Source organism: Puma concolor, chromosome E4, assembly GCF_028749965.1.
Source record: "Puma concolor isolate L17-30 chromosome E4, mPumCon1.1.hap2, whole genome shotgun sequence".
Taxonomy (NCBI): Eukaryota; Metazoa; Chordata; class Mammalia; order Carnivora; family Felidae; genus Puma; species Puma concolor.
The window spans coordinates 59,568,321-59,588,435 of NC_141683.1; the positions used below are offsets into that span (position 1 = coordinate 59,568,321).

The window sequence follows — 20,115 nt, forward strand, 5'->3', positions numbered from 1 at the left end:
GGAATTCATGACTTAGAGGATGTGTGATAGGATAGTTTATAGAGGAAATAAAAGTTAAAGAATCAAGGTAGCCAAGAACAAGTAACACTCTGCCTTGTTTTACAGGCCTGTGCAGATATCTTCTGCACATGTACCTTAGTCTCTTCAAAAAGTTCTTACTTTCTAGGCGTGGCCTTTTGGAAATTGTTAGACGTCCAGTATACATTTAACTGCTATATCCAGCTTTCTGGTGGCATAAAATTCAATGGGGCTCAACAACCTTAGCTTTTAAATTCAGCAGTTTTCCTCTTACTACTTAAAAAATACTAAAATTAGATACCGGGCTCTGAGCTGTTTCAGGGGTCCCTGTTTTTCTGGAACATGCTACAGTTACCGAAGCCATATACATATAGTTCTTATGTTACTTACACGGTAGAGTGTTGAGAAGTAGAAAATCACCTGTCCCCAAAGGCACAGGAGGAAATGACGTATATGTACGACAGAGGCCATAGTTGGAGATCTTTGCACTGACGCGCTCCCCCGAGATGTTATTTGCTCTTGCAGAATATTCGCAGACTTTTAATAAGCTAGACGAGGAAAACTGTAGTTAAGTATACTTTGTGTAGGAAAAGAGGAAGCAGAAAGTTGAAAAAAGTTGCAGAGAAAGTGTAAGAAGGAAGTAGAGAATTTAAAGGCGCATCGGGTGTAAGAGGACGTACCCTTACCTCATCTAACTGGAGGGAATCACTGTATTTCTGATCCTGCGTCGATGGCTCACGGTGGAAATTCACCTGCTGAGTAACTGGGCGAGTGTAACAGTCTTCCCGGAGGTTTCAGAAGAAGGCAGTTGCATTAGAATTGATCTCTAAGGTCTTTTCCAAATCAAAATTCCATTTATCTTGGTACTTAACGGCCTTGAGCCATCGTCATGAAAATTACTATGTTTCGTATCCTTTGTTTTAAAATATACAAACGTATGCTAGATTTTCATAACTTTGCTTAAAGGTTTAAAATAAAGAGTTTTGCTATTTTAAGGTGAAAAAAAACCCCACCAATTCATAAAACTCAGCTATCCAACATGAGGCATTTCCAAGGATGAGCTCAGCTTCTAGTGCCCTTTTGGAAGAGAACTTTTTAGTGGAGGCCCTCTCTTCCTACTGCTTAGAGTCTTTGATTCTGTATAGAGTTATCATGGAAAAGGGCGAACGAGTTAGGATCACTGTGGGGTCGAGGGGGAGGGGACGGGGCAGGTGGGAGAAGAAGACGGACAGATGGACGAAGACCCCACAGCACCAGTTCTTACCAGCAATCGGATTGCACCGTAACATTCACGCACAGCAGGGTTTGCCTTCCTCTACGTCTCTCTTCTCACCTTTGACCTACGTGTCAAGTTGGCGTTGCTCTACGTGGCGTGCAGGGGAGACTGTACTACAAGGACTTAACCAAAAAGTGGTTGACTGGCATGCCTGGGCACGGAGGCCTCGCAGTTCGGGATGTGGTTTGGGCCACAAACTGATTGCATTGGGACTTCCAGCTACCTGGTCAGAAGGTGGCTGCCTCACTTGTGAGCATCGGGTTTGAGTTCCAGTCGGGAGGGAGGGGAAAGGAGAAAGGGCGGGAGCCATAGCTGGGTCTGTCCCCCAGGAAGTGGATAGCCTTTGGCCACGTTGTAGACATTTGTTGATTGAAACTGGGTCTGATGGCCGCTCAGGCTCTGTACAGGGAGTCTGTTTCCGTGGGCACGTTTAGTGCCCCGTGTCAAGTGAGAGTTGTGTTGAGAGGGGAAAGGGGGTATTGACTGGATAATGAATAGTGGCTGCTGTGTCTGCAGAGCCAGAAATGCCTGCTATGCCAGGATGCCCAGTGTCCCGTGGCTCATTCATATATTCAGTTATTTATCACGTATGTTGTGTACCTGTTCGTTGTCAGTCACTGTTCTGGGTGGCAGTGAAGAAATTTGTAGGCCAGAATTCCTTGCACTCGTGGAGCATACGGTTTCGTGGGAGAGAAAGGCATTAACAGATTAACGAGTATGTACATGTGCACTAAGGAGAAAAAGTAAGGAAGAGAATGGGGCCACAGAGTATGGGAGAGGGGTATGGAAGGTAGTGTGGGGGTGGGAATGCCATGCCAAAAAGGTGATTTTAAGTTAAGACTTAGACTGGGAGAGCAACCTGCAAAGAACTCTGGGCTGAGGGCATTCCGGGCATAGGAAGCAGCAAGTACAAAGGCCCTGAGGTAGATGCATGCTTGATGTGTCTGTGAGATAGTGAGGAAGCCAGTGTGGTTGGAGTGGGTGTAAAAAGCGATTTTTATTATGAGGTTGGAGCAGTAAGGGAGAGCCAGATCACGTAGGAAACTGCGGGGCATGTTCTCAGTGATCTGGGGATCCTTTTCGGCATTCTGAGTAAAGCCGTGGCTTGTTCATTTGTTCTGACCTCTGTTTGAACAGGCTCATCTGGGGACTGTGTTGAGAATGGGGGCAGTGGCAGACGCAGGTAGGCCAGCGAGGAAGCTATTTTAGTAATCCCGAGAAGATACAACAAAGCCTGGGCCGGAGTGATGGTAGCAGAGATAGTCAGACATAGTTGAATTCTAGAAACATTTCAAAATTAGAGCCCGTAGATTTGTTCATGAACCAGATAGGAGAAGCGAGAGAAGGTGAGGAGTCAGGAGAGACTCCCAGGTTTAGGGCCTGGGAGGATGGGGGAACCATAACAGGAGATGAGGAAGAATGTGGAACCGGCAGGTCTGAGAGATCTGAAGTCCGGTTTCGGACGTGCTAGGCTTGCCATGCCCGTGACGTCCGACTGGAGCTGTCGAGTAGCCAGTTGGGTGTATTGAGTCGGGAGTGGCATTGGCGCCTCTCTGCCTGAGCAGGGGATCGTGACCAGACCCTTGGCCCAGCACAGCCACCTTTGGCCTCAGCGTCAGGTAAGAGGAGCAGCCTCGGGTGTCCTGACCTGGGGTGACCCAGCTTCGCCTCCCGGAGCTGCTGGGATCCCAGCTCCAGGCAGGGTGGCCGTGGGCCAGTGCTGTGGAGGCTTTCCCGAGCCTGCCCTGGAAAAGCTGGCGTGTCTGCCCTTATTTCCCACCCCCCCCCTCCCCCCCCCGGGGAATCTTGTGGTGCAGGCCGGGGTGGCCGGTGGCCTGGCAGAGGAGAGACAGCTGCCTTGTGTACAGCTGGGCGTCTCTCTGGTCGGGTCGTGCTCCACCTTCAGGCTGCTGAATGTTTTGCCCAGAGCTGTGGTGAAACTGCTGCTGCTTCCTCTCCCTAAAGCGCTTTTCTCTCGGGACCTAGGACTCTCCCCTGGTGAGTTGTCTTCGTCGCGGCTTCACCTGGTTGTTGGCCAACTTTCCGGGAGGCTGCGATGGACCGTCCCCCGTCCGTGTTGACCGGGAGATGCTGGCGGCGTTCGGGGTTGCCGACGGCGGCCTGGGAGGGAGGCCAGTGGCCCTTTGAAAGAACTCAGCTGACAGTGCGTGGCTCCGAGTCCAAGTTGGCTTAGTACGCGGTGTGCCTCACAGTCTCCAACGTGTGCAACCCAAATGGCCGCAGAGGAGTCTGAGGAGCACGAAGCTGAGTTTTGTTTCACCGTGTGCTCTGGGGAGGGTGCAGCGCGATGGGTGCATGCCTTTAGTGCATCTGGCCGCGGAAGTGGCCGCCGGAAGTGGCCGCCGGGGCGAGGAGCTGGTGAGGAGTCACCCGCCCACGCCCCACACAGCACGTGGCCCCTGCTGTCTGGAGGCTACTCTGGACGCCGCCTACGGCCCTCCTCCTTGTCACCATCATCATCACGAGGTGAAGATAGCCGCTGCCTCCTTCGCTTCGTGACTCTCCACACCCTGTGGGGAGAGGAGTTCAAGAGAAGCAACCCCGATAAATAGGTTCTTCTGTGTCTTTATTGTGCTAAGTACATCTCCCATGCACGTGCTGTCGTGGCCATTTTCAAGTGCACGATTCAGCGGTATCGACTGCCAGTCACGTTGGGCACCCGTTCCTGCCACCCGTCCCCAGAACGCTCCTCATCTTGTAAAACTAACCCCATTCACCAGCTTCCTCCCTCCCCCGGCTCCTGGCATCCGCCATTCTGCCTTCTGCCTGTAATTTCAACTACTGCGAGCACCTGGTGTAAGTGGAACCATGCGTATTTGCCCTTGCGCGACTGACTGGCTTCTTTCACTGAGCATAGGGCCCTCCAGGTTCCCCCGTGCGGGAGCCTGTGTCAGAGCCTCCTTCTGGAGGCTAACAGTCCATCATGTGGGTTGCTTGTCAAGTCATCAGTCAGGGCCGACTTGGGCTGCTTCACATTTTAGCTGGTGTGCATCATGCTGCTAGGAACACAGGTGTACGAGTATCTCTTAGAGACCTTGCTTTTTTTTATTATTTTTTTTAACATTTATTTATTTTTGAGAAGAGAGAGACAGAGCATATGCGGGGGAGGAGAGAGAAAGAAGGAGACACAGAATCTGAAACGGGCTCCAGGCTCTGAGCCGTCAGCACAGAGCCCGACGCGGGGCTCGAACTCAGGGACCGCGAGATCATGACCTGAGCCGAAGTCGGACGCTTAACCGACCGAGCCACCCAGGCGCCCTGAGACCTTGCTTTTAATTATTTGAGGTTTATCACCAGAAGCGGGACTGCTGGATTGTATGATAATTCCATATTTAACTTTTTGAGAAAACTTCATGCTGTTTTCCACAGTGGCTTTATCAATTTTTTAATGTTTTATTATTTATTTTTGAGAGAGAGAGAGAGCGCGCGAGCGCACAAGCAGGGGAGGGCCAGAGAGAGAGACACACACACACAGAATCCAAAGCAGGCTCCAGGCTCCGCGCTGTCCGCACAGAGCCTGACGCGGGGCTCGAACTCACGAACCGCGAGGTCATGACCTGAGCCGAAGTTGGTCGCTTAACCGACTGAGCCACCCAGGCACCCCTATCATTTTACATTCCCACCAGTGGTGCAGAAGGGCTCTAATTTCTTCATGTCCTCACCCAGACTTGTTATTTTCTGTTTTTGTTTTTTTTTTCCCCCTTATAGTAGCCATTTTATGAGTATGAGATGGTATCTCCTTGTAGTTTTATTTACTCTTCCTGATGCTCAGTGATGCTGAGCATCTTTCATGTGCCTTTTGGCCATTTATATATCTTCTTTGGACATGGGATGTTTTTGGTTGTGGCTGAATTTTAGGAGTTCTTAATATAGTCTAGATGTTAATCCCTAATCAGATACTTGATTTGCGAATGTTTTGTCTCATTCTGTGGGTTGCCTTTTTATTCTGTGGACAGTATCCTTGGATGTACAGATTTTTAAATCTTCATGAAGTCCAGTTTGTCTGTTTTTTTCTTTCTTTTTTTAATGTTTATTTATTTTTGAGACAGAGAGAGACAGAGCATGAATGGGGGAGGGTCAGAGAGAGAGGGAGACACAGAATTGGAAGCAGGCTCCAGGCTCTGAGCTGTCAGCACAGAGCCCGACGCGGGGCTCGAACTCACGGACCGTGAGATCATGACCTGAGCCGAAGTCGGACGCTTAACCGACCGAGCCACCCAGGCGCCCTTGTTTTTTTCTTTCTGCCTGTGCCTTTGATGTCGCATCCGAGAAATCATTGCCAAAGTCCATGTCGTGACTTGGTATATTTTTTGTTTGTTCTTTAGGCTTCAGTCTCCCGCTGCCCCATTTACCTGTTTGTTTCCTTTCCTCTTTCAATAAAGTTATTAGACCAGTAGATCAGGAACATATCTTAGATTTAGTACATCTTTATTCATCCGTACCACAAACGGGGAGAGCATTCCGTGTAGAGGACAAGCAGAAGCAAAGAGGATGGGAAACAAAAGCACACAGCATAGCTGGCTGGAACGGAAGGCCCGTGAAGGGGTTGGTGGGTCAGAAATCTGGAATGTAGATGAGGCCACGCCATGCCGAAGCTTCTCCCGTGCTAAGTGGCTGGATGGAAGACAGTCTCACACCCACAGGACCACGTTTACTACTTATTGTTCTCTTGAACTAGGCCCTTAACCTTTCTGAGCCTCAGTTTCCCCATTTTATCTATTTAACAAACACCGATGTGGTTCCAGACACTATTCTAAGCACCGTACAAATATTAACTCATTGACTTCTCCCACCAACCTTGTGAGGCAGGTGCCTGAGCAACAGTATTATCCCCATTTTACAGAAGGGGAAGCCGGTGCCCAGAGAGTTTAAGTAACATGTCAAGGTCACGGAGCCAGTGAGTAGTGGAGCTGGGATTTGAACCCAGGCTCTCTAGTTCCAGAGTTCATGCTTTTAACCATATGTTTCACTGCCCCTCTGAAATGGGGAGAAGAGTAATTCCTCCCTCTAAAAGTTACCCAGGAGATCTAATGAGGTGATGCAGGTGAGGACACATTGTATGTTGCACAGGGTTTTGCAAACACTGCTTATTATTAGTTAAAAATAAGCAAGCAACACTCTGGGAATGGATGTGATTCTCAATGGTATTGGGAGAAAGGGACGGATCAAGGACCAAGCCTCGGGGAAGGTCTATGCTGAGGAACAAGAAATTGGTTTTGGAAAGACATCAGGCAGACTCATCGTTGACCCCTGTGGACAGGATCACAGTCGGTGAAGAACCCCAGCTCCAGCCTTCCAGTCTCTATAGAAGGCTGTTGTGAAGGACAGTGAGGCGCTCAGGGGGATAATGTCCATGCAGAGGGGACCAAAGCCAGGTCTTTCCCGCTGGCAAACCAAGAGCTCCGTCGGGGACTGAGAACGTAAGGTCGTTTGGGGTTCTGACTGTAGCTTTTTTTTCCCCCTTCTGCTGGTGCAGAAAAAGTGCTCGTGCATTTTCCCAAGCAGAACACAGCTCAGGCCTGCTTTACATGCGAAGTGAGAGATGTGGAACCAGGACATTCCTGGGTTTGTGGTGCCCTTGTGGGGACAAGGGCCGAGTGCCCTGTGCGTGGTAATAAGACTCTGGGCTGGCTGTGCGGGCATCCTTGTCCCCACAGAGGCCAAGTTGCTGCACCTGCCGTGTCTGGGACACTTTTCATGTGAGTGCCAGGGAGGGGAGGAGGAGACCCCGGGATCTTGTGATCTCTCTCTGGCTCTCAGCGAGGTGTGTGGTCTGGTTTATAGGTTGGAGGGGTGGGGGCTTACTGTCTATCTCAGTTACTTTGTGCACCACAAGGTAGTTATTAGAACCTTCTTCCCGTCTCCCCCTCCGGCTGGCGATTGATGTGTAGAAAGCGCTGGGAGGTGCTGATCTGAAGAGCCCCTGAGAGAGCTGCCGAAATAGCACGACAGTGACCTCGCCTGGGCTTGTTTGAAGTGGTGTTTAGGAAATACTCCTTTGTTGTTGTTTTTTAAAATTTTTTTGATGTTTGTTTATTTCTGAGAGAGAGAGAAACGGAGCGTGGGCGGGGGAGGGGCAGAGAGGGAGGGAGACACAGCATCCGAAGCCGGCTCTGAGCTCTGAGCCGTCAGCACCGGCCCCGACGCGGCTCGAACTCGCAACCCGTGAGCTCATGACCCGAGGCGGGGTTGGGCGCTCAATCCACTGAGCCACCCCCCCCCGCCCCCCCCCCCCCCCCCCCCGGTGCCCCAGCATCGAATTTCTTTAGGAGAGGGCATCTGGCGGTCCCAGCTTCCAGGCTGCTCAGGCTCTTCATAAAGGTGGGTGGCTGTGGAGGATAGAGGGAACCACGCCCGCTCGGGTATATTTAAGAATGTCAGAAGAGAACCTTCTGCCTTATGCTGAAAGAAACTGTCTTTCTAGAGAAGACTTCTGGGGAGGACGGATGTGTCTTGTCATGTCTGGCAGCCCCTTGTTAGACAGGTGTCAAGAGGACCGCCACCTTCCGATCACCATGGTCTCCCAGCACCCACCTGAGCCTGGGCCCGTTGTCTCCGGGCTCTTGGGCGTCCCTTTGGTGGCCTCACTTCTAAGCGGTGCTGGGGGTGGGGGGGTGGCGCCAGGGAAGGCCTCCCTTTCTTTGTAGTGGCTTGTGGACTGGGCCACGGATCTCCTGATCCCAAAGAGGCGGCACGCTGGGGGTGCCCTACGACAGTCCACGGCACCGGTGGCCGCGGGGCTGCTAGCAGGAAGGAAAGGATAAGGTGTTAAGAAGGAGGCTGAGGTAGGCAGAGCTGTGCCTGAGGAGTCGGCCTAACCTTGAAGAAGAGAAGGTTCCTGGTACCGATGTCCGAAAAGGTGGGGGTCTTGCCATTTTGTGTGCGCATCGTGGCGGATCGGGGTATCAGTTGGGATTCTCGAGGTTGCAGGTGTCAGAAACCCAGCCCACTTGGCCTCACGGGAGGAGAAAGAGCACCCGAGGGGAGGAGAGGATTCGGAACCTCAGGTTACTGGGCCAGCACGCGTGGCCGGGCTCACGGCGTTCTCTCTCCCCCTTCCCCGTCCCTCCCTCTCTTGCTGTCATTCCCTCAGCTCTGCTCACGGTGCCACACGCGGCCGCCACCGCAGCCGCCCCGGCCCGCGTTCCGTCAGCCTCCCAACCCGTGGGAGCGAGTCTGTCCTTGAGCTGTTCCAGCCAGGGTCCTGGGCCACGTGGCCGTGGCCAAAACGTGCACGAAGGGTCCTTTCCCACAGTGAAATCAGCAGGCTCCTCGGGCGCTCCCACGAGCGCGCGGCCAGACCTCGCTCGTCCACATGCTGCTCCGGGCGCTTGGTAGAAATCGGCGGAAACTCGCCCGGACCTCGCCGTAACCGTGAGGAAGATCGTCTTCTTACAGATGAGGAACAGAAGTCGACTGAGCTCATGGGCCTAAGAAGTAGAGTTGCCGGGCTTCAAACCCAGGCAGTTTGGCTTAGTGTCTGTACACTTAACCCCCAGGCCACGTCGTCTTTTTCTGGCAAGTTCAGGGCTACTGCAGTCTGGGCAGGAAGGACGCCCACTGCAAGTTGATGAAAATCAAGAGTTCTAGGTAAGAAACTGAGGGGAGACCGTCAACCTCCTAACTTGCACTGGGGCGCTTGGGTGGCTCAGTCGGTTGGGCATCCGACTTCGGCTCAGGTCATGATCTCACCGCTCATGAGTTCGAGCCCCGCGTCGGGCTCTGTGCTGACAGCTCACGGAGCCTGGAGCCCGCTTCGGATTCTGTCTCCATCTCTCTGCCCCTCCCCTGCTCGCACTCTGCTCTCTCACTCTCTCTCTCTCTCTAATATAAAAAACAAAACATAAAAAAATTTAAATATCCAAATTTGCACAAACGAGAGAAAACCCACCCTTACATTGTCGTAATTCTGTTTTTGCAAATCAAGGTACTTCTAGAATTCCTTCGTGGAAATTACCATGCAAACCAGTTTATAAAACACAACAGATACCTGACTCAGTATTCTGTAAGGTTTCCTTGTTGTTGTTTTTTAATATTTTTCACATTTATTTTGAGAGAGAGAGAGAACGAGTGCATGCACAAGTGGGGGAAGGGCAGAGAGAGAGGGAGACACAGAATCTGAAGAGGGTTCCAGGCTCCAAGCTGTCAGCACAGAGCCCGACGTGGGGCTCCAACCCACGAGCAGTGAGATCATGACCTGAGCCGAAGTCGGACAGTTAACCGACTGAGCCGCCCAGATTTGGTTGCCTTGTGTTTAAAAAAAAAAACTTTTTTTTTTTTAGTGTTTATTTATTATTGACAGAGAGAGAGAGACAGAGCGTGAGTAGGAGAGGGGCAGAGAGATGGAGGGAGACACAGAATCCACAGAATCCGAAACAGGCTCCAGGCTCCGAGCTGTCAGCACAGAGCCCGACGGGGGGCTCGAACTCACAGACCGCGAGATCATGACCTGAGCTGAAGTCGGAACGCTCAACGGACTGAGCCACCCAGGCGCCCCTCGGTTGCCTGTTTTTTAAGCCAAAATGACACTGATCGCTCGCTTCAGTGTCAAGATCTGGGTTTGAATGACCCGAAGCCGTTGCCAGCAGTCTAGTCCAGTAGGCCGTTCACCGTCCCCGGGAATGGCCAAGAGGACCGAGGTGGTTCCGAAGGAGGAAGGGCCGTGCCACACTGAGCCACGGCAGAGGAGACAGGTGAGCCTTCCCTGGTGACCTGAGAGGGCGAGCTCTCAGCCCGGAGTAACCTCTGACAGGTTTGATAGAACCCCAGTCACGTGATGCTCGGGCTGTCTCTGGGAGTCGCAGCACAGGGCAGGACACAGGGAGTGTGGGAGTGCTGACGCCCCCGTGGGTCTGGCGGCAGAGGGGCCCCACAGAGCTGAGATGTGAGTCACGCGCGCATTTCCTTCCATTCCATGGGCCCCGGCTTGTCAGGCCCTGGGTAAGCCGGCTGCCTGCCAGGACGCCCTCTCTCTGGGTCGTGAAAGGTGCCCCCCTGGGAGATTTGCCGGGGCTTGTGCCTCCCCACTGCGGCTTGGGCCCCGCAGCCCTTCTCTGGGCCTCTGGTTCACTAGTGAGCCAGCCTGGGGCCACTGGGGGGGAACAAGGGCAAGTGGAACTTCATTCGTTTTTTCCCTTCTCTTTTGGATCGGAACTTTTGCGTCCTGTTTTTATGCTTTTAGTGGTTACCTTCGCACTGTTGGCACTTGTATTTGACCTAACGATAACAGAACTTCAGCAGCTAGTCATTCGTGTACCAACAATGATCGAGTTTCCCTACCCTGTGCCAGGCACTTGTCCGGGTGCTGGGGAGACAGCCGGAACCAAAATTTCCGCCCCGAGTACCTACCCACCTGGACTATTTCTACTCTAACCATGCCTTTAAGAGCTTCCATTTTGCTTTGCATTTTCATTTCAGCCTGTTTTCAAAAGCTCCCTAATTAGCTGTTTGTATAAGATTTATTGTTGCCGTTTGACTTTTTAAATTAAAAAAAAATTTTTTTTTTTTTTGCAGTTGTTATTTAGATTTAGCCGTATAGTTACCAGTTTCTTTTCTAACAGTTAGTTGCTTCTTGCGCCCTGCCCCTTAGTTTTGGATTTGGGTTCCTTCATGAAATGTGTCTTTAAGTGGATCTTTCAGTCAGGGACTATTAGTAAACATTCAGGTTTTGTTTGCTTCAAAGTAGATCGTGCCCTCTCTTGAATGATAATGTGGAACTTTAGCACAAGAGTTCTTTTCCTCAGCACTTTACAGAGAGCGTTTCATGGTTTTCTGGCCTCTATTTTCTGTTTTCTTCAAAAGAAGAGGCTGCTGTTTATCTAGTTGGTACTTCTTTAAATTTTTTTAATGTTTATTTTTGAGAGAGAGAGAGACCAAATGCAAGCAGGGGAGGGGCAGAGGGAGAGAGGGAGACACAGAATCCGAAACAGGCTCCAGGCTCCGAGCTGTCAGCACAGAGCCGGACGTAGGACCCGAACTCTGGAACGGCGAGATCATGATCCTAGCCGAAGTTGGACGCTTAACAGACTGAGCCACGCAGGTGCCCCTAATTGTTACTTCTTTATAGAAAAATTGGCTTTTACTGTTTTTCTCTGTATCTTGGTGCTTGACATTTTTCATTGTGATGTGCCTTGTGCAGACTTTTTTCTGATTTACTCTTAGAATTTGATATGCCCTTTCATTCTGAGGACTCGTATGTTTCTTTAACTCTAGAAAATGTTCAGTCATATCTTTAAATACCGTGTAGGTAGACCCAACCCACTGTAAATTGGATGCTTTTGACTCAAGTAACAGAAGCCTCAATGAAAATAGATCTCAAAGTCATTTTAAGAAATATGTTATTTCACATTAAGTAGATTAAGATATATTATTAAAATGTGTATTTCACATAACAAGAGGCCAGGATGCAGTGACTTGAGCATCTGTTAATCCAGCAGCCCAAGGATCCAGCTCTCTGCTGACTTAGCATCTGAGGATGCCAAGATGGCTGCTTTTGCTCTGTCTGTGCTTTCTTTGCCGTTAGGGCCATTAGGAAAAGATTTTTCTTCCCAATGTCTTTGTGAGATCAAAGCAGCTTTTCCTAGATATCCCCATCTCCACCCTGTTTATCCCCAGACATCTCTTTCCGACTTCTTTGTCAGAATTGCAAGGAGAAAGGACACAGTGATTACTTTAGACTTACCGGGACCTAGCTCCCCAAACTGGGGATGGGATCAACCTTCTGGGAGTCACTGGGAGAAGGATTGGACACCAAAACGAAGTAAGAGGTCTGCCAGTGAGGAGAAAAACCAGAGTGGTTGTTGGGTAGGCACCCAGCAGTGTTTGCTACCCGTGTTCTCGTTAATGTCTCTTGCTGCCACTTCTGTTGAACATATGTTGTATCTTTTTATCCTGTCCTTCATGAATCTTGACTTTTATTTCCTATTTTCAGTTTCTTAATCTTTTAATCGCATTCTGGGTAATTTCCTCAGAGCTGTCTTCTAGTTTACTATCTTTCTCTTTAGCTAAATCTGTGCAGCATGACCATTGAGTTTTCAATGTTAACAACTAAAATTTTGATTTCTGTAATTTCTGTTTGGTTCGTTTCATGTCTTATTCTTTCATTATGGTTCTTACCTCTTTTCTTTTTAAAGCTTTTAATTGTGTGTATAGTCTCGTTCATCTTTTTCTATTAATTTAAGTTCTTGGAATGTCAATTCTGCTGTTTTTGTATGTTTGTTTGTTTTGTTGACGCCCCCTCATTGTGAATTGTATGCACTCACTTTCACTGAGTGTTTATTTTGAGAATGTGGAAATTCACTACAGAGCCATTTTATATTTACTTCTACAGCATTAATTAAAAAAAAATTTTTTTTAACGTTTATTTATTTTTGAGACCGAGCATGAACGGGGGAGGGTCAGAGAGAGAGGGAGACACAGAATCTGAAACAGGCTACATGCATATGTAGCTTTGTTAGATATTGCTACCTTCCCCTCCACTGGGCTTTGCCCTTTTGCATGCACATCTGGAACAGAGGGGAATGCCCCTCTCCCTGCAGCCCCGCCACCAGAACGTGAAAGGAAAGAAACGGTGTCTTTGTGTAGTTTTGTGTGCATTTCTCTTATCTTCATTGCAACTGGGCATCTTTTTGTACGTTTGAGTACGATTGGTCTGTCGCCTCCCGTGAACCGTTTCCGTCTTTTCACGCCCAGTTTTATTGAGATACAAATTGACACGTTAACATTGTGTAAGTCTAAGGTATACAGCTTGACGATCTGATGGATATATGTGCTGTGAAATGATGCCCACAAAAGCCTAGTTAACACTGAACTCCTCAGAGAGCTCCATATGTTTCTGTTTATATCTTTTGCTCACGTTTCTGGTTTTTCACCTTTTCTATTTTTTTGGCATTATTTGTAAATTAGAATGATTAGTCCTTTCTCTGTGACAGAAGTGATATTTTCTCCCAGTTCATTTGTCTAATGACTCGAAGTCTGTTTTCTTTACCACCATGTTATCCCTTGTACAGTTAAGAATAATAAGCTTATGTAGGACTTTGGTTTCGAGACATCAACTAATAATTTACTTGTAAGAGTTAACAAACACCCAGTTGGTTAAGTGTCTGACTTTGGCCCAGGTCACGATCTCACGGTTTGTGAGTTCGAGCCCCAGATCGGGCTCTCTGCTGTCAGCACAGAGCCCGCTTCCCATCCTCTCTCTCTCTCTGCCCCTCCCCTGCTCATGCTTTCTTTATCTCAAAAATAAATAATAAACATTAAAAAAAAAGGAGTTGGGGTGCCTGGGTGGCTCAGGCGGTTGGGCATCCAACTTTGGCTCAGGTTCGTGATCTCATAGTTCATGGGTTCGAGCCCTGCGCTGGGCTCTGTGCTGACAGCTCAGAGCCTGGATCCTTCTTCGGATTCTGTGTCTCCTTCTGTCTCTGCCTCTCCTCCCTCCTCTCTCAAAAATGGATAAACATTAAAAAAAAAAAATAAAAAACCAAAAGAATTATCTGGTGCCGCTCCAGCCAGCAGGCCTCGGGTTTGTGGTTCTGACCCACCGCCGTCAGGCTCACTGAAAAGGGAAGCTTTCTAGCCAGCACTTAGGACTGCTGGAAACAGAAGAAAGGCTGCCTCTTCTGCTGGAAACAGAAGAAGGGCCCCCTCCCTGTGGCCAGAGGTGTTTGGACAGAGGCGTCGGTCCCGGCGGCTGCGGGGAAGGCTCTGCGCTGTGTGTGGGCAGTTCAGGCACCAGGGTCCTTGTCGTCTGGCTCATGGAAAGGAAATCTTTCCTTCTGGTGTCTTCTGTTTGTTGGGATCCAGAGCCGCTGGAGGAAGTGATCTGTGGGATTTTCTGGCTGATCAGAGTAGATGGCAGTTTTGGGGAAACAGGCATCTGTAGGATTTAATGTTCACCTGTTAACCTTGAGCTTCAGCCGAGATTCTGAGCCGGTGTCTCGGAGCAGGGACTGTGCCTTGTAGAGCATGGTGTCTGTGGGCCAGGAGCTCAAACTGTGCCTGCACCTACCTATTTATAATTGGTGCTTGGCTCCTTGACCTCCTTCACCACTGCTCACAAGAAGAGTGATGCTGTCTCGATATGAGTTGTGCTTGTTGAAACCCTGCTCGGGGAACTCAGAATAGTTCTTATGATAATCTTTTTCAAAAAGTGTTCAGTTGTTTATTTTGGGAGAGAGAGAACCCATGTGTGTGAGCAAGGCAGGGTCAGAGCGAGAGGGAGAGAGAATCTTTTCTTTTTAATGTTTATTTTTGCTCGTGCAAGCGGGGAGGGCAGAGAGGGCGACAGAGGATCTGAAACGGGCTCTGTGCTGACAGCCCAGAGCCCAACGTGGGGCTTGAACTCACAGACCGAACGATCGTGACCTGAGCCGAAGCTGGACGCTCAGCTGACTGAGCCACCCAGGTGCCCCAGTGAGAGAGAGAATCTTAAGCAGGCTCCGCGTGCAGCAGGGAGCCCCGTGCGGTCTCGACGTGGGTCTCAATCCCTCAACTGTGAGATCATGACCTGAGCCAAGATCAAGAGTTAGACGCTCAACTGACTGAGCCCCCCCCCCCCCGGGCGCCCTCCTGTGATAATCTTATTGTCAGACGTTAGTGGGCTCGCGAATCAGCTGGGGTGAGAATGCAGATTCTGATTCAGGAAGTCAGAGGCGTGCCTGAGCCGTAGGCTGCCGTGATGCTGATGCTGCTGGTTCAGGGACCTCCCTGAGTTGCGGGGGCCCCGAAGCAGCAGTCCACAGCGCGTTTGAAACAGAATCACCTGTCCCCTGCTCGTTTCAAACGCAGACTCCTAGGTTGGACCTCGGGTCTCTGGGACCAGCCTGTCTCGGCTGGGGCCTGAGGATCGGCTCTCTGGCTGGCGCCGCTTCCTAAGTGACGTCACAGGTTTTGAACCGCTGGCCCTGGGGAAAACGAATAGGATGGTTTAGGTTGGACGAGCCCATCGTTCAGGGAGGCAGACACGTGGAGCCGCACGGAAAGTCGGTTGTAGAAAGCAGGCCGGTGGGGAAGACTGGCTGAGAGCCTCGGGACTGGCAGGAGAACAGGGCCTCTGCTGCTCTTCTCTCCAGTGCGGAGGATGCGATTTGACGAGTCTTTCCCCGTCCCCTGGTCTCACCTTCTTTTTCTAGTCGTCCGGCATGCTCTGCCCACCGCACGCCGAGGTGCCCTGACCATGAGCCTCGACTCCTCCCTCGGCCACGGGAAGGAGCTGAGTAACCTCACAGAGGAGGAGGGCGGCGAAGAGGGGGTCGTCGTCACCAGCTTCGTCGCCATCATCATCATCACCGTGTTCGTCTGCCTGGGCAACCTGGTCATTGTGGTCACCTTGTACAAGAAGTCCTACCTCCTCACCCTCAGCAACAAGTTCGTCTTCAGCCTGACCCTGTCCAACTTCCTGCTGTCCGTGCTGGTGCTGCCTTTCGTGGCCACCAGCTCCATCCGGAGGGAATGGATCTTCGGTGTGGTCTGGTGCAACTTCTCCGCCCTTCTGTACCTGCTGATCAGCTCGGCCAGCATGCTCACGCTGGGGGTCATAGCTGTCGACCGGTAAGCTTGCCGCAGACGTCGAGAGTGGAAGAGTTAAGGAGCGTGTGCAGAGCGGGAACGGGAGACATCATCTCGTTTTAGCTCCTGGGGAGGATGTCAGGGGCCTCTGCCGGGGAGGGTGAGAAAGCCTCTTCCATCCCTTCAACCAGAGCATCTCTGATTTCAGCTGACCGACACTGCATATAGGTTTAGTCTTTAAAAGAAGTTCCGTTGCTTACAAAGAAAGTTCTCGAAATCTCTGGCCCGCGCTTTAAGGATGAGAAAAAGAAGCCGGGGAGGGTGATGCGTCAGAGATGTTGGTTTCCCAGAGGGCTGCCTGCCGTCTGCTGCTTTGGTCGGGCCCCTGGATTCATCTTGCATATTAGGATTTTGCTCTGATGGTCAGTTCGTTCACCACAGGCCAGTGTGTGACTTCAGAGAGAGAGTAGATTCAGCTTGCGGGACGGGGCAGGAAGCTAGCAATGGAGTCAGAGGAGACTAGCCAGGGTTCTGGTCGCTTGGTGACACATTCCCTGAGCTCCCTCGGGGACCGTCAGTATTTTAGCTGACGAGTGGTAGCTGGATGGTCCATTCTGAGCTCAGACCTCCTCTAGGCCCAAGGCCGAACCCTGTCGGCTCTCGGCGGCTGTGGGGGATGTAAAATGAAGGAAGCGACTGGTCAGAACTAATCAGTTGGCTTCTCTGAATATCTTTTTTTCTCCAGTAACGTAAATGTTACAGAAAATGTAAAGAATAAAATAAGAAATGTCCACAGTCTCACCACTGTTTCATTTTTAGTATATTTGCCCCCAGTAATTTTTGGTTGCATACAGTACATTTTTTTTTTTTTTACAGTACATTTTTTAAATAGGCTTTATGGCCCATGTGGTTTTTGTGAGCTGCTTTTTTACTTAACAAGTGATGGGGAGCATTTCCTTCCTCCGGTGGTTGTCACGTGCCCTTTAAGAACATGATTTTTTTTTTTCAATATATGAAGTTTATTGTCAAATTGGTTTCCATACAACACCCAGTGCTCATCCCAAAAGGTGCCCTCCTCAATACCCATCACCCACCCTCCCCTCCCTCCCACCCCCCATCAACCCTCTGTTTGTTCTCAGTTTTTAAGAGTCTCTTACGCTTTGGCTCTCTCCCACTCTAACCTCATTTTTTTTCCCTTCCCCTCCCCCATGGGTTTCTATTAAGTTTCTCAGGATCCACATAAGAGTGAAACCATATGGTATCTGTCTTTCTCTGTATGGCTTATGTCACTTAGCATCACACTCTCCAGTTCCATCCACGTTGCTACAAAGGGCCATATTTCGTTCTTTCTCATTGCCACATAGTACTCCATTGTGTATATAAACCACAATTTCTTTATCCATTCGTCAGTTGATGGACATTTAGGCTCTTTCCATAATTTGGCTGTTGTTGAAAGTGCTGCTATAAACATTGGGGTACAAGTGCCCCTATGCATCAGCACTCCTGTATCCCTTGGGTAAATTCCTAGCAGTGCTATTGCTGGGTCATAGGGTAGGTCTATTTTTAATTTTCTGAGGAACTTCCACACTGTTTTCCAGAGTGGCTGCACCAGTTTGCATTCCCACCAACAGTGCAAGAGGGTTCCCGTTTCTCCACATCCTCGCCAGCATCTATAGTCTCCTGATTTGTTCATTTTGGCCACTCTGACTGGCATGAGGTGATATCTGAGTGCGGTTTTGATTTGTATTTCCCTGATGAGGAGCGACGTTGAGCATCTTTTCATGTGCCTGTTGGCCATCTGGATGTCTTCTTTAGAGAAGTGTCTATTCATGTTTTCTGCCCATTTCTTCACTGGGTTAATTGTTTTTTGGGTGTGGAGTTTGGTGAGCTCTTTATAGATTTTGGATACTAGCTCTTTGTCTGATATGTCATTTGCAAATATCTTTTCCCATTCCGTTGGTTGCCTTTTAGTTTTGTTGATTGTTTCCTTTGCTGTGCAGAAGCTTTTTATCTTCATAAGGTCCCAGTAGTTCATTTTTGTTTTTAATTCCCTTGCCTTTGGGGATGTGTCAAGTAAGAAATTGCTACGGCTGAGGTCACAGAGGTGTTTTCCTGCTTTCTCCTCTAGGGTTTTGATGGTTTCCTGTCTCACATTCAGGTCCTTTATCCATTTTGAGTTTATTTTTGTGAATGGTGTGAGAAAGTGGTCTAGTTTCAATCTTCTGCATGTTGCTGTCCAGTTCTCCCAGCACCATTTGTTAAGGAGACTGTCTTTTTTTCATTGGATGTTCTTTCCTGCTTTGTCAAAGATTAGTTGCCCATACGTTTGTGGGTCTAGTTCTGGGGTTTCTATTCTATTCCATTGGTCTATGTGTCTGTTTTTGTGCCAATACCATGCTGTCTTGATGATTACAGCTTTGTAGTAGAGGCTAAAGTCTAGGATTGTGATGCCTCCTGCTTTGGTCTACTTCTTCAAAATTACTTTGGCTATTCGGGGCCTTTTGTGGTTCTATACGAATTTTAGGATTGCTTGTTCTAGTTTCGAGAAGAATGCTGGTGCAATTTTGATTGGGATTGCATTGAATGTGTAGATAGCTTTGGGTAGTATTGACAGTTTGACAATATTTATTCTTCCAATCCATGAGCACGGAATGTTTTTCCAATTTTTTATATCTTCTTCAATTTCCTAAGCTTTCTATAGTTTTCAGCATACAGATCTTTTACATCTTTGGTTAGATTTATTCCTAGGTATTTTATGCTTCTTGGTGCAGTTATGAATGGGATCAGTTTCTTTATTTGTCTTTCTGTTGCTTCATTATTAGTGTATAAGAATGCAACTGATTTCTGTACATTGATTTTGTATCCTGCAACTTTGCTATAAATTCATGTATCAGAAGAACATGATTTTTAATGGTTCCATATTGTGCCATCCCGTGGAGGTAGAATTTATTTTTACAGTCCCTTTGTAGCTTCCTACTTGGAGGAACGTGTGTGTGGTGAAATTGTGGTTTTGGTAAGAAGAAACACACGTTCGCGATTCTTCGTGTGTAAAAGGCAGGTTGTTTTCCAGAAGACTGGATAGACTTTTACTCCAGTAGCTGTTCGTTGGCATCCTATCAAGACTGATTATGTAACAGTAAAAAAAGTAATTGGGGGACGCCTGGGTGGCTCAGTCGGTTGAGCGTCCGACTTCGGCCCAGGTCATGATCTCACGGCCTGTGAGTTCGAGCCCCGCGTCAGGCTCTGTGCCGACAGCTCAGAGCCTGGAGCCTGCTTCAGATTCTGTGTCTCCCTCTCTCTCTGTGTCAAAATAAATAAAACATTAAAAAAAAAAAAGTAATTGAAACTTTGTTGGCAGTGGGGACACATGGGATCTCGCCATTGTTCCAATTTCCATGTTTTTAAAAAATTGTTGATTTTTTAAAATGTTTGTTTATTTGTGTGAGAGAGAAAAATCTTAAGTAGGCTCTGGGCGGGCAGCACAGAGCCTAATTTGGGGCTTGAACTCACCAACCAACCGTGAGATCATGCCCTGAGACAAAATCAAGAGTTTTAATGGACTGAGCCACCCCGGCGCCCCCATGTTACTGTTCTTCGAATTTCCTTTCTTGGGCCCTGGGTCCTGTGGGACATGGGGTGAAGGCAAACCGCTAGAGGAGAGCTGAGGATTTTTTTTTTTAAGTTTATTTATTTAGAGGGAGAGAGAGCAGGGGAGGGGCAGAGAGAGAGGGAGAGAGAATCATAAGTAGGCTTCATGGTGTCAGTACAGAGCCCAAGGTGGGGCTGGATCTCAGGAACCGTGCGAACCAAGAGCTGAACCCATTGCTTAAGGGGCTGAGCCCCCCTGGGGAACTGGTTTTTAAGTGCCTCTCTTGGAGCCGTCTGTATATGGATGTTTGGGAAATCGTGCCCGCTGGGCAGGGGCAGGTGGGGGAGACTCAGTTGCGTTGCCCAGTTTGGTGCCTTATTCTCTCCCCTGGGGGTGCTGGCCGGATGGCCATGTAGGAATGGCTCTGGGCCTGGTCCTTAGGGTGGCAGGATACCAGCGGGCACAGCACCCAGACCTTGCCCACGTGTTCACACGTAGGCGGCAGAGGCCTGCCAGCGAGGGTGGGTGTGGACACAAAGCATAGGAAACTAGCGCGGCCCCAGTCCTGCTTGGGGTGGCAGGGCCTGGAGGGCTCCCCGGAAGAGGTGCCACTTGAGTAAGTCCTAACCGCGAGTAGGATGGCACAGGCCTGGAAGAGCTGGGAAAGACCCTTCGATGGAAGGAACAGCCTCCAGCAGGTAGTGCG

The 20,115-nt window shown here is 49.5% G+C and overlaps 1 protein-coding gene across 8 annotated transcripts in view; it reads left to right on the forward strand.

The window, feature by feature from the left end:
* GPR161 (G protein-coupled receptor 161) overlaps positions 1-20,115 on the forward strand; it is a 64,582-nt gene that overhangs the window by 14,038 nt on the left and 30,429 nt on the right. For 4 of the 8 annotated variants that reach the window (XM_086694185.1, XM_086694188.1, XM_086694186.1 and 1 more), the window contains exon 3: positions 15,445-15,862. The exons of 1 other annotated variant lie outside the window; for it this stretch is intronic. In XM_086694185.1, the coding sequence (XP_086550311.1) occupies positions 15,445-15,862 (418 nt within the window). Of the gene's footprint in view, positions 1-3,280; positions 4,112-9,788; positions 12,119-15,444; positions 15,863-20,115 lie in introns of those variants that run through there. 3 more of the 8 variants (XM_086694189.1, XM_086694190.1, XM_086694191.1) reach the window with 3 other exon arrangements.